A 12,101-nucleotide genomic window follows, 5' to 3' on the forward strand; every position below is an offset into this window, starting at 1 on the left:
TGTTCAACCAAGTCTCTACCTTTCTCACACAGAACAACCTCCTGGACAACAACCAGTCTGGTTTCAAAAGTGGCCACTCCACCGAGACTGCCCGAAATCATAGGCAAATCAGTGCTTGTTCACGCGAGTGACAATCACACAGTGTGAATTATCAAAGACGAGATCTGAGTCGTCGACGCCCATGAGATATTTGGCATGCTAAATATCCTGACCTGTCGGCGATTCAAAATCCTGCTTTGTGAATGTGTTCTGACTGAAAACTACATCGGCGATGAACAACAGCCAATAAGAGAGCAAGAAACAGGACCGCGGGATGTTCAGGGAGGAGTTAGACCAGAATATCAGTATTTTAATAGATATATTTGCAATTATATCAAACAGAAACAAACCACAAGCATTTGCTTGACCAGAAGCAACAGCAGCACTTTGCAAAATTATTTATTTACCCCCAACTCTCTTTGCAGAAAACACAGTCATTGCTCCCCTCGTCTCCCCAACCATTTCCTCCTGCATAATCTGTTTTTCTTTTTCTCCTCTTAGCTGCAAATCAGCCCACAGACAATTTGGATCGTAATCTTCTTGCAGGCTATCATTTTTAATAATAATTTCAATCTCGCACGAGAACTTCGTCTGACGCTGGCGTGATCTTGCGTCATTTCCTTATCACATCTCGAGTGCTCACATCTCAGCCTGCCTGACAGACATTTCTTGCTAAATGAAGGACCACCACTATCAAATCAACCTTGCAAAGACAGAAATGCTTGTAGTCAACACGTCCTAACCCATTCAGCTAGGTTCATCAACCGTACCTCCATCCAGGACTGCCAGGAACCTTGGAGTTGTGATCGATGATCAGTTAAACTTCACAGACCACATTGCTAGAACTGCCGGGTCCTGCAGATGTGCCTTATACAACATTAGGAGGATCAGGCCCTTCCTATCAGAGCATGCTACACAACTCCTTATCCAAGCGCTTGTTCTATCCAGACTGGACTATTGCAATGCTCTTTTGGGAGGCCTTTCAGCATGTATACTGTGAAACCTCTGCAACTGATCCAGAATATGCATCCAGAGTGGTCTTTAACAAGCCGAAGAGATCGCACGTCACACCTGATCTTCATAAACTTGCACTGCCAAAAATTGCCAATTGCCGCTCGCAACAAATTCAAGGCACTGATGTTTGCCTACAAAACAACCGCTGGCTCTGCAGAACTATCACTAAACTCGGTACTGCAAGTGAACAGTGTCTTGTGATGACATCCCAAAGGGGCACAAAATCACTTTCACGGACCTTTACCTGGACTGTTCCCTGCTGGTGTCCTGCCTAAACCAACCTAAGCTGCTTAGTCTTTTCATTTTCAAGAAACGGCTAAAGATGCAGCTTTTTTGTCAACAATTGAACCATTTATACTAATACTTACTATTCTATTTCTATTCTATTAATTTTTTTAAATTAAAAAAAATGTGCTATGTGTACTGTGCTAGACTACCTGAGACTTGTCACAATACTTAATTTATTGTTGGCTTATTGTTGGTTTGATTGTTTGAATTGATCTCCTCATTTGTAAGTCGCTTTGGATAAACGCGTCTGCTAAATGATTAAATATTAATGTAACTAGAGAATTTTTTAATAAAACTGAAAAAATAATGCGAGAAGCATTGTTAGTTAACCAAAATCAGGGGTCAATCAGGGGTTAAATATTATTGATTAAATATTAATGTAACTAGAGAATTTTTTAATAAAACTGAAAAAATAATGCGAGAAGCATTGTTAGTTAACCAAAATCAGGGGTCAATCAGGGGAATGTAATATTTATATTAATAGACTAATAAAAAAATAATTAAATAAATAACAAAATCAATAGATTAATCAATAGAAAAAGAAAAAAAAATGTTAGAAGCAGCCCTAAATTCACACAGTGTCTTGTCTTGCTATACTTCATCTGCAACTATTTTAAGCATTTTATGCATAACAATTACAACCCGATCAAAAAATGCGTTTTGACAAGGGATGCCTTAAATGGTGCCAACTTGAACTTTCCTGCCAAGAAAGGAGGGCCATTAGAGTCATTAATCCTTCAAGAGTGCATCCATTATCTCCATTACCCCATAGCCTGTACAGATTGATATAGTTTCTCACCCTCACACCCAGCTCCACATTCTCTCCTCCGTAAATCTCCATGCCTTCATCCAACAGACCAATCTCTGCAAAGTACTGCCTGTCCACCACAAAGCAGCCAATGAGGGCCGGACTCCTAAAGATTTATATCACATAATTACATTCATTGAATATATATTTATATCAGCCAAATCAGAAAATTAATGAAATGAATAAAATAAATAAATGTGCATCTCCAAATACATAAATTAATGTGCATTTTTTAAATAAATAAATAAATGTGCATTTCCAAATAAATAAATACATAAATCCAAAATATATTTAACAAAATACCTGATTGGAGCAGTGCTGTTGTTCAAGTTCCACCAGGATTTTGGTGGGTTCAGATATCGGCACCACAGTTCCCAGTCATAGCCCTGAGCAGAGAGTGGGTACTCCTCAATCTCAAATGTGTCATATTTGATATTGTCAAAAGATGGAGATATAATTCTAGTTCTGTCTTCTTTGATCCTTTGGAGAATAGGCTCTGCCCTGTAGACATAACAATAAAAACATATACCATGCAGTGAACATGCTTTGTTCCAAAAACAAACAAAAAAAAAATTTGTTTTGAGCATGACACGTGAGCCTGAACAGGCAGTGTGTTCTCAACATGATTAAATAGAGACAAACAGACAGATCCTATTCAGTCAGTTCATCCTCTGTACTATTTAAAACTGTTTTAGACTCTTCTAGAAATATGCAAACTGAGCAGTACAGTACAGCTTTAAAATCACATCAAAGCTGATTAAAGGCAGAAATAATCTGGGCGTTATTCAAAATGCACTGACATATCTGGGTCAGATTGTTATGAGCCAAACCGTGCTGTGCCAACTGTAAGATCCAGAAATGCTGATGATGAAGGGCATCTATATGATCTGTGTTCTAAAAGATCCAAGATAGTTAATAGAATCGTTCATCCAAGAATGAACTTCATGTGTCGCCAAGTTTGAAATTGAAGCATGAATGAAATTTGAAAGCTAGTGTTATATGTTCCCTATGTCTTGTTTAGGACTTTTTGGTTACTCTTTCCCGAGTGCCATGTTTGTTGTTCGTTGTAGTTTTCCCATTTGTGTCTTGTTAGCTTGTCACTCCCTTGTGTATAGGTGCCATGTTCACGCCATGTTGCAATTCCCCTAATTACGAGATTTCAACCTGTAAAAAGCTCTCACGTCCTCGTACAGCATGTAACTTGTAAGCTTGGGATTTTCCCTACTTGTACCACCTGATCGCTGTACCACCTGACTGCTGCAGATTCATTTAGGCGTTGATAGTGTCGCTATAGAAATACATAATTCCCAGTCATAGGACGTGAACAGTTCTGAGCAGAACGTCACGTGATGTCATCTCGAAATTACAGTAATTACGGCATGGCGTGAGCGCAGCAGATAGCTCTTGTATTTCTCATGTTCAGGGTCTGGTATTGTCCTGTTTAAGCAGTTTCTTGACATGTGTTTCAGATCTGTTCCCGGTTCAGGATTTTCCCTGTTTTTAGTGTTTTACCTGTTTATTGTGTTTTGTTTATTTCCTTTAATAAATATTCTTGGTTCCACTTTATTTCGATACTTTAGACATTCTACCAACTATAAGTAACTTTGCAACTACATGTCAACTTACGCTCATTCACACTGCAGGCTGAAACGACCCAATTCCGATTTTTTTGCCCCTATGCGACCTGTATCTGATCTTTAAATGACACTTTGAACGACACAGATCCGATCTTTTCAAATGCGACCGAGGCCACTTGGGTATGTGGTCCAAATCCGATATGTATCCGATCTTTTGAAATGCAACTTCAATCTGAACGGCCAGGTCGCATGTATCCGACCCGCACATCATTGATATGCGGCAAACGTCATAATTCTGCGTTGAAGTAGGCGGGAATGAGAAGATAAACAACAACTGGCGGGCGATGCTGAGACCAGTCAATGGAAGGGAAGCGAGGTTTCTGATTTAATTAATATTTGGACGTCGTTGACCGTTGAGTACTCTTCTGCGCATACAGGTCACTTCTGGGTCATTTCATATTCACGTTCTCATTCACACAGGAGATCACAAAAGGTCACATTTAATTTACGCCTTGCAAAAAAAAACTATTTTTTTCAAAAAATCAGAATTGAGCATTAAGCCCCTGCAGTGTGAACACAGCCTTAGTAGACTGTAGTAGACTGTCAGTAAACTGTTAGGTTATGGTTAGGTGTTAGGATTCGGGTTAGTAGAATAAGCTGAATTGTAGTTGCCAAGTTACTCATAGTCAATAGATATCTGTTGGGGACCATCACAATAAAGTGTTTGCAAATATTAAGCAGACAGAATACTCTAATGCTCAGAATACTACTAATACTCTAATGACAGTTAGTTGACGTGTAGTTGCAAAGTTCCTTATAGTTAGTAGAATGTCTAAAGTGGACTATCGAAAATAAAGTGTTGCCATTCTGCATTTGGATCCTACTCTCCCTGTCATTTCTGCATCCTCATCACGTTACAGCTAGAGAGGACATAAGTTTGAATTAAGTTTCAGTCTGTTTTTCACATTTACAACCCAAAGTCATTCGAAAAATGTGGCTGTGGTTACATTTCTCTAGAGAGTAAACAAAAGTCGGCACACTGCCACTGCTGCTTCCAAAGAATCAATTTATTGAACTGTACAATGTTTCAACCCGAAGGTCTTCATCAGCCATAAAAACAAGCACACAGCAAGGTATCATTTACATCAACGTAATCCGTCACACCTGATCTGATTAAACAACTCATTAACCCAAGAGAAAAAAAATACAAAATAGTAACCAACATTCAGATCAGGTGTGACGGAATATGTTGATATAAATCATACCTTGCTGTGTACTTGTTTTTATGCCTGACAAAGATGAAACGTTGTGTAGTTCAGTAAATTGATTCTTTGGAAGCAATGTGCCGATATTTGTTTACCCTCTAGTGAATTGCTTGATCTGATCGCGCACATGCCTGAAGTTTTCTGGATGTGCGCATACTACCACTTTGAATGTGGTGACATTTCTGCAAAATGATTTTAAGTTGCTTCTTGCATGTTTTGCGACACTTTCAAAGTGAAATATCCAGTGAGTGGTTAATGCTATATTGCTTTTATAAATAATGTACCACTTACACTAAACCTAAACGATAGAGTTAAAAAAAGTGAGATAAAAATGCATTTGCTGAAGCAACTATGCTATTTTAACCTGCTTCTACAAGTCTTTGAGCTCTTTTATCGTGACTCGTGCACTCATGGGACTCGTACCCAAGCACTTGCATCACAAGTGCAATGCTGTACCAGGTGAGCTACCGAGCTACCGAGTTTTCAAATCATCCACTATGAAAAAATAGCCTATGCTGTACATTAAGTCTTCATATGGATATTATATCTATCTATATATATATATATATATATATATATATATATAATGGGCAGCCTGCCTTTGCTCTATGGAGAATAGTAAAGTGAACATTCAAAACCACTTTTTTATTCCACGGAGGAAAGAAACATATACGGGTTTGGAGCAACATGAAAATAAGAGAAAAATTTAGAAGAGAATTTGAACAAGAACACTGACGCTTTATACAATTCGATTAAAAGAAGCAGTAATTACAGTCTGTCCATGAAGCACTAGGAATAGCCAGTGTTCTCATATCACCCACCAGCCAGTGTTGAACTCTACGTGGGCGTCAAACAGGGCCACTACAGGGGCAGAGGCAGCTCTCCAGCCACTCACACGCGAGCGGATCAGGCCCTCCTGCTTACTGTGCCGCACCATTTTAATGAAACCCGGCTGCTTGGTGTTGGTCTCCTTCACAAAGTCCTGTAGTTTCTCCTTTAACTCGTCTGAGAGGAAGAGAGAGAGAGAGAGAGAGAGAGAGAGAGAGAGTGAGTGAGAGAGAGGAAGAGCTATAACATTACAATGGCTCCAAAAGGACTGTCGTCATTATCCCTGGTCACAGCAAAGAGGATGTTGTTTCTGTCTGTGTGTGTGTGTGTGTGTGTGTGTGTGTGTGTGTGTGTGTGTGTGTGTGTGTGTGTGTGTGTGTGTGTGTGTGTGTGTGTGTGTGTGTGTGTGTGTGTCAATATGGACTCTTGTGTCAGCCAATCTTGTTCAACTTGAGTAAAACACTGCTCTCACACCAAACAATGCAACATACAGAGTTCATCACACCTGACCTTGCTCCATTCAGCACCTAAACAATGTACTGTATGTACAAAGATAGAATAAAATAACTGACCAATTAATATTATTATTACATAACTGTTGCGCAATCATTTTTGTGCAAACCATTATCCATTTTTTTTTCAGGATTCTTTGAGGAGTAGAAAGTTCAATGACATCTTTTGTAACACAAATTACTTACTGTCACTTCTGATCTATATAATGCATCATTGCTGAATAAACGCTTGTAAGTATTATTTTCGTTTTATTAATCCATCCCCAAACTTTTAAATGTAAGTGTATCAAGGTTATCATTAATATTAAGCTGAAAAACTGTTTGCAACATTGATTTGAAAGACTTTCTTGATGCTTCTTGAGCATCAATTCAATTAGACTGATTTCTGAAGGATCATGTGACAGTGATGATTGAAGTAATGATGCTGAAAATTCAGCTTTGACATTACAGGAACATTTATATAGAAAACTGTTATTTCAAATTGTTATAATATTTTACAGTATTGTTGTTTTACTGTATTTGTGATTAAAAAAAATGCAGCCTTGGTGAGCCTAAGATACTTATTTTAAAAACATATTGCAAAATAATAATAATAATAATAATAATAATAATTATTATTATTATTATTATTATTATTATTATTCCACACTTTTGACCGGTAGTATATAACTAGATGTGCAAATGTGAAGCATTTTTACTTGTGGTTCTTATTGTATATCACCATTAAGAAATTTTAACCACAATGTTAACGCCAGACATCTACAATACTGATAAAACTTTAACAATCAGGCAAAAAGTCAAAATGAAGGTGCCACACATGAATATATAATGCAAACCAAGACGCAGTGTCATTAAGTTTTCATTTGGGTCCTGTCATGTCTTACGCTTCACTGTTAAATTTAATCCTATGATTTATTTTTAATTTCACCTTTTTCTCTCTCGCAGAGAAGAAACTGGTGGAAGAGAAGATGAGATCTTGAAGAGAGAGTTGATGTGAAAAGGATAAAGACAGACTCTTTCACATTCCATACAATGTATTCATTACTGTAAGTCATACATTGCTGGTGTACAGACTGCAATTAATCTATTTGTCAAATGTATTCCTCTAAAACAGGGGTATTCAATTAACGTTCCAAGCTATCCAGTCTCTATATTCCCTTCCCAGGGGATGTCCGGACAATACTTGTTTGGAACAGTTATACATTTCCATCAAGAAAAAATCCTAAACACTCAAAATAGACATCAAGGATGAGAATCATGGGCTCCGAGAGCCAAAGCAAGTCCTGGCTAAGATTTTTTTTACCAATATTTACCAAAAACATGAATTATTTCTCCCAACTGGATATGAATATAAAAAGGTAAGATCAGATGTTTTATTAGGCTATTATTATTATTATTATTATTATTTTATAATTATCAATAATTTTATACTATTATACAAACTATTATTATTACATTTAGACACTTATGTGTATGTCACAGAGAAGGCCTTGGGACTGAGAAAACATACCGGGGTGCAGGGTTTACCTCTTAAGGAGAGTATGGACCAGTTTTATATTTTGCTCAAAGTAATAACCTTCTAAAAACAATTATACATAATATAATAATCAAAACTCTCATCATTAGCAAACAAAGTTAGTTATTCGAAGTTGTTTGTCTTCCCTTGCCATCTCTAAATCATTTTCCAAATTATAACATTGGTTATTATGAAATGCTCTAAATATGTTTATTAATAATGCCTTGTGTGGAAAAAAGAAACGTCTAAAAGTGCCACACGTCACAACTTGTAACAAACCTGGTTTAGTTAAATAATTGTACTTGCTGAATTCACAATGTCACAGCCCTTACCATAACCGCAATTTTGATCTGCTCAGATGTAACCATTAAGGATGGCATCAATTTCAAACCAATTCCAGCCTGATTTCGACTTAATGTAAGCAAACAATAGGACTAGAACGAAATTCATGCACGGACTTTGCAAGGACAGATTTCACAGGACATTTCAGAGTGGTATGTTTTTTGTTCCTGTCATTTTCTTTTTAGAAACATTTTAGATAAGTCATAGACAATTTAATCATGATATTTGTCAGAAGACTGGTAATGCAAACAATAATCGATAACAAATCCAGGGCTATCCCTAAGAGGCGGTGAACCGTCTTACAAAAGTGAGAACTTACAAATGCTACAGTAAACACTATATCAACACTAATGTTGGCTAGTAGGCGAGCGGAGGCAAACAGTTTTGCCCTTTATTTACATCATAGCAACTATAAAACACAGATAAACATTTGGGATATAATGTTCAGGAACATTGTTTAAAATACATTTTAACCACTTTAAGTTTGTCAGCCTTAGGAAGGTCAAACAGAAGAACAACACAACGTTTCTTTGACATAGCAGCAGCTCATTTGCATACTCCGTGGGCAGAGATATAGTTTTTGGAAAGTGAATTCTGTTTAATAAAATATTTCCCATTGGAGTGGACCTTGAGCCAGTTGAATACCACTGTTCTAGAACATTCTTGAAATCTCAATCCACGTGAGGAACTTCCAATGACATTAAATGTCTTTGTTACCTTTTTCTTTTTTAGGAACGGCTACTAATTTTTTTTAGATATATTTGAATATGTGTCTTGGAAAAACCAAGTATCCAAATAAGGTAATCTGAATAATTTAGTCAAAAAACCATGTTACTTGTTGGTAAGGATTTGTGTAGTTTATTCAGTCGACGGCCTAATCTTCTTATGCCCTGTTTGCTAAGGCTTAATTGACTTTCTATTAAGTTTGCATGACAAACATGTTTGATAATTTTGCAGATGGTATAGCCACAGGACAGAGAGAAAATCAATAACACCAACTCAGTTATCTGTTGCTGTTAAACAAAATAAATGACCACAAAGACTTCAAAAACTAAAAACTCATCCAGACAAGGCCCAGTGGTACACAGAGGTTTTTAAAAACCTTTTAACGGCGTAATATAGGGAAATGGCTCATCAACTCTTTGAGTAGAAAATTAGTTTTTGCACATGGCAGGATTTAGTTTTTCCCCCCTTGGCACAGTCCCTTAACTAACAAGTTAATATAATTATAAGATAACAAACATTACCTGTCCCTTCCGCTTTCAGATCTGTCCTAAAGCCCTTTTAAAAATATATATATTTGTAATTTTTACAGACAAAAACTCTAAATGCTACAGTAAAACCTGTTATTGGTTTACTGTAAGTTCCCTTTCGGACAGGAACTTTGACGCTGCGTCATGGCGTTGATGCTATTGGAACGCTTCCGTATGAGCACGGCCTTGATATGGATTTAACCAGTAGCTCCCAAGTCCTTCAGGGTTGTTGATTTGTTTTTGTCTCTTCAACAAGCATCTGTGCAAGTGTTGCACAGCCATGATGGGCAAGCACCCCCCTCAGCGTGGCGACGTTGGTTTTGTCGTTTCCATAGCTATAACGTCATGGCGCAGCATCAAAGTTTCTATTCAAAAGAGAACGTCTTGGGTTACGTTTGTAACCCGGCTCCCTGAGAAGAAACGAGGCGCTGTGTCCTTCACACAACAGAATCCGATGGCATGCTTTTCAGGCATCATTTATAGTCTTGCTGTCTCGCTACATAGCGACCACACACCAGCTAATTAAGAATTGCCGTGTTTACACGCGTGCTTCGGACACTGGCTTACTGTAAGCATTCACATTCGCTATGACGCTGTGTCACATTCCCTCTCAGGGAACCGGGTTACATTTGTAATTGTACTATGCACAGGGAAGATGAATGAAATCCCTGATTGGAAGAGATGATGGTGTAACTAAGTATGTTCTTCACACAGAATGATTCCAGTAGGTGAAGATTGACCGAACTTGTAATACTGTAATTTCAATTGCAGTGATTGTTATCTGACAGTTGTTTTTTCTCAATTTTCTTGCCCTTAATGTTCATAACACTGGCCACAGGTATGACAGAATCTAAAGGTCACTTCTTTTTGCCACAATGCAATTCACCTTGCCCTTGAGTGGGATGTTGTGTTCAGCCAAGCTCATGCCTTCAGAGTTTATCCTTGAGCGATCACTGTCCCTCATCGATCACTGAGATTCCACGAGTGAACGTGAGCAGAATGTCTCTTTCAAAAGCCAGAGAACATTGGATATGAACAGCTTGTGGCTCGACAAATTGCTCTAATGCTTTACCCCCGCCTGAAAATATGAGTTTTATGATTGAACCGGGAGACACTAAACGAAATCTGTCTTCTGATTTTATTTGACAGAAAAAAATTCTCCCTTAATCTTCAACCTCACCAAAAACTTTCTTCAAAGCTTATTAGAACAGAACTTTTATCTGTCAAAAAAATCCTGATTGAAAAAATTAACAAATAGCAATTGATTGGGAAAAAATGGTGAAGAATACAATATATAATAAAACAAAAGCATAACAGGTCCATTATCTCAGAACTGTTCATGACAATCTTGCATCACCATTATCTCAAGTGCATGTCTTGTTTCAGTCGATAGAAAACACTAAGCTCTGAATCTACAACTACTAGCCATTTTAATATGAAGGAAGACTGACAAGTTAAAGGTCTGTAAGCAATCGTATTGGGTATCAAAGCTTTAGAGGAAACATTTTAATTAAGTTCTTGGTGTTAAATGACTTAAACCGATCTTCTGTCTTTCCCTCTGCTGAGATAAGCCAGTGTTTTTGTAGGGTTTGGTGATTTTACTCTTTTCATTTCTAAGTAGGAATTTGAATTGTATTAGCTAATGCAGTATAGTATAGATCCATCCATCCATCCATCCATCCATCCATCTATCCATCCGTCCGTCCGTCCGTCCATCCATCCATCCATCCATCCATCCATTCATCCATCCATCCATTTATCCATCCATCCATCCATCCATCCATCCGTCCGTCTATCCATCCATCCATCCGTCCATCCATCCATCCATCCATCCATCCATCCATCCATCCATCTATCCATCCATCTATCTATCTATCTATCTATCTATCTATCTATCTATCTATCTATCTATGTATCTATCTATCTATCTAACTATCGTTCGTCATAAACGAGACGTACTGTATACATGTGAGAGGTATATATAAAGACCTCCATTTAATACATCTCTTGAAGGACAACCCGTCTTCTCTGTCAATCTTATAGAGACCCATTGGTTTACGGATTATCTCCTGGAAGATGTCCTCATTTTCCCTAGGCTTAGAAAGAGAATTATTTAATCTTTGCGTATGTCAATATAGACTCTGGGATGGCTAAGCTGTATTGAACTGAATGTGAAGCTCTCAACCAATATAATACAACATTCATGAAATCAATCCATCACTCCTTCTAACAGCTCAAAACCCACAATGCCCAGCCAGGACAGCCTTAAAAAAAAAGTTATGTGGCAGTTCTTTTGGCTGCATGTACAGATGGTTCCATTATTCCAGATTTGAGCAAAACTTTTGGGATATTTTCTAAATGTTGATAAAAAACTATTGTGAAATGATGGCGTTTCCATTAACCAATGTTATGTGACTAAAACATATTTTTTTCCTCTCGCGAAAAGTCATTCCAAAAATCATGGCAATGGATGTTGGTAGGTTTATGTATATTGCAGCCACCACACTAGCTATTATGTAAGGGTTAATGCCCGACGAGGTGTCCATTGTCAGGTTTTAATGGACAACGGCGAGGCGTGAACCGGCCGACGCGCAGCGGAGGACGGTTGCCTCCGCCGAATTCCATTAAAACCTGACAATGGACACCTCGGAGGGCATTA

The 12,101-nt window shown here is 37.8% G+C and overlaps 1 protein-coding gene across 1 annotated transcript in view; it reads right to left on the bottom strand.

The window, feature by feature from the left end:
• Positions 1–12,101, bottom strand: part of galnt18b (UDP-N-acetyl-alpha-D-galactosamine:polypeptide N-acetylgalactosaminyltransferase 18b) — a 159,337-nt gene that overhangs the window by 72,271 nt on the left and 74,965 nt on the right. Inside the window, exons 4-6 of the mRNA XM_077201769.1 lie at positions 5,813–5,996; positions 2,453–2,650; positions 2,141–2,255 (exon numbers count right to left, since the gene is read on the bottom strand). Of these exons, the coding sequence (XP_077057884.1) occupies positions 2,141–2,255; positions 2,453–2,650; positions 5,813–5,996 (497 nt within the window). The remainder of the gene's footprint in view (positions 1–2,140; positions 2,256–2,452; positions 2,651–5,812; positions 5,997–12,101) is intronic.

Source organism: Siphateles boraxobius, unplaced genomic scaffold (genome assembly GCF_051911475.1).
Source record: "Siphateles boraxobius isolate OS27281-9 unplaced genomic scaffold, OSU_SipBor_1 48, whole genome shotgun sequence".
Classification (NCBI taxonomy): domain Eukaryota; kingdom Metazoa; phylum Chordata; class Actinopteri; order Cypriniformes; family Leuciscidae; genus Siphateles; species Siphateles boraxobius.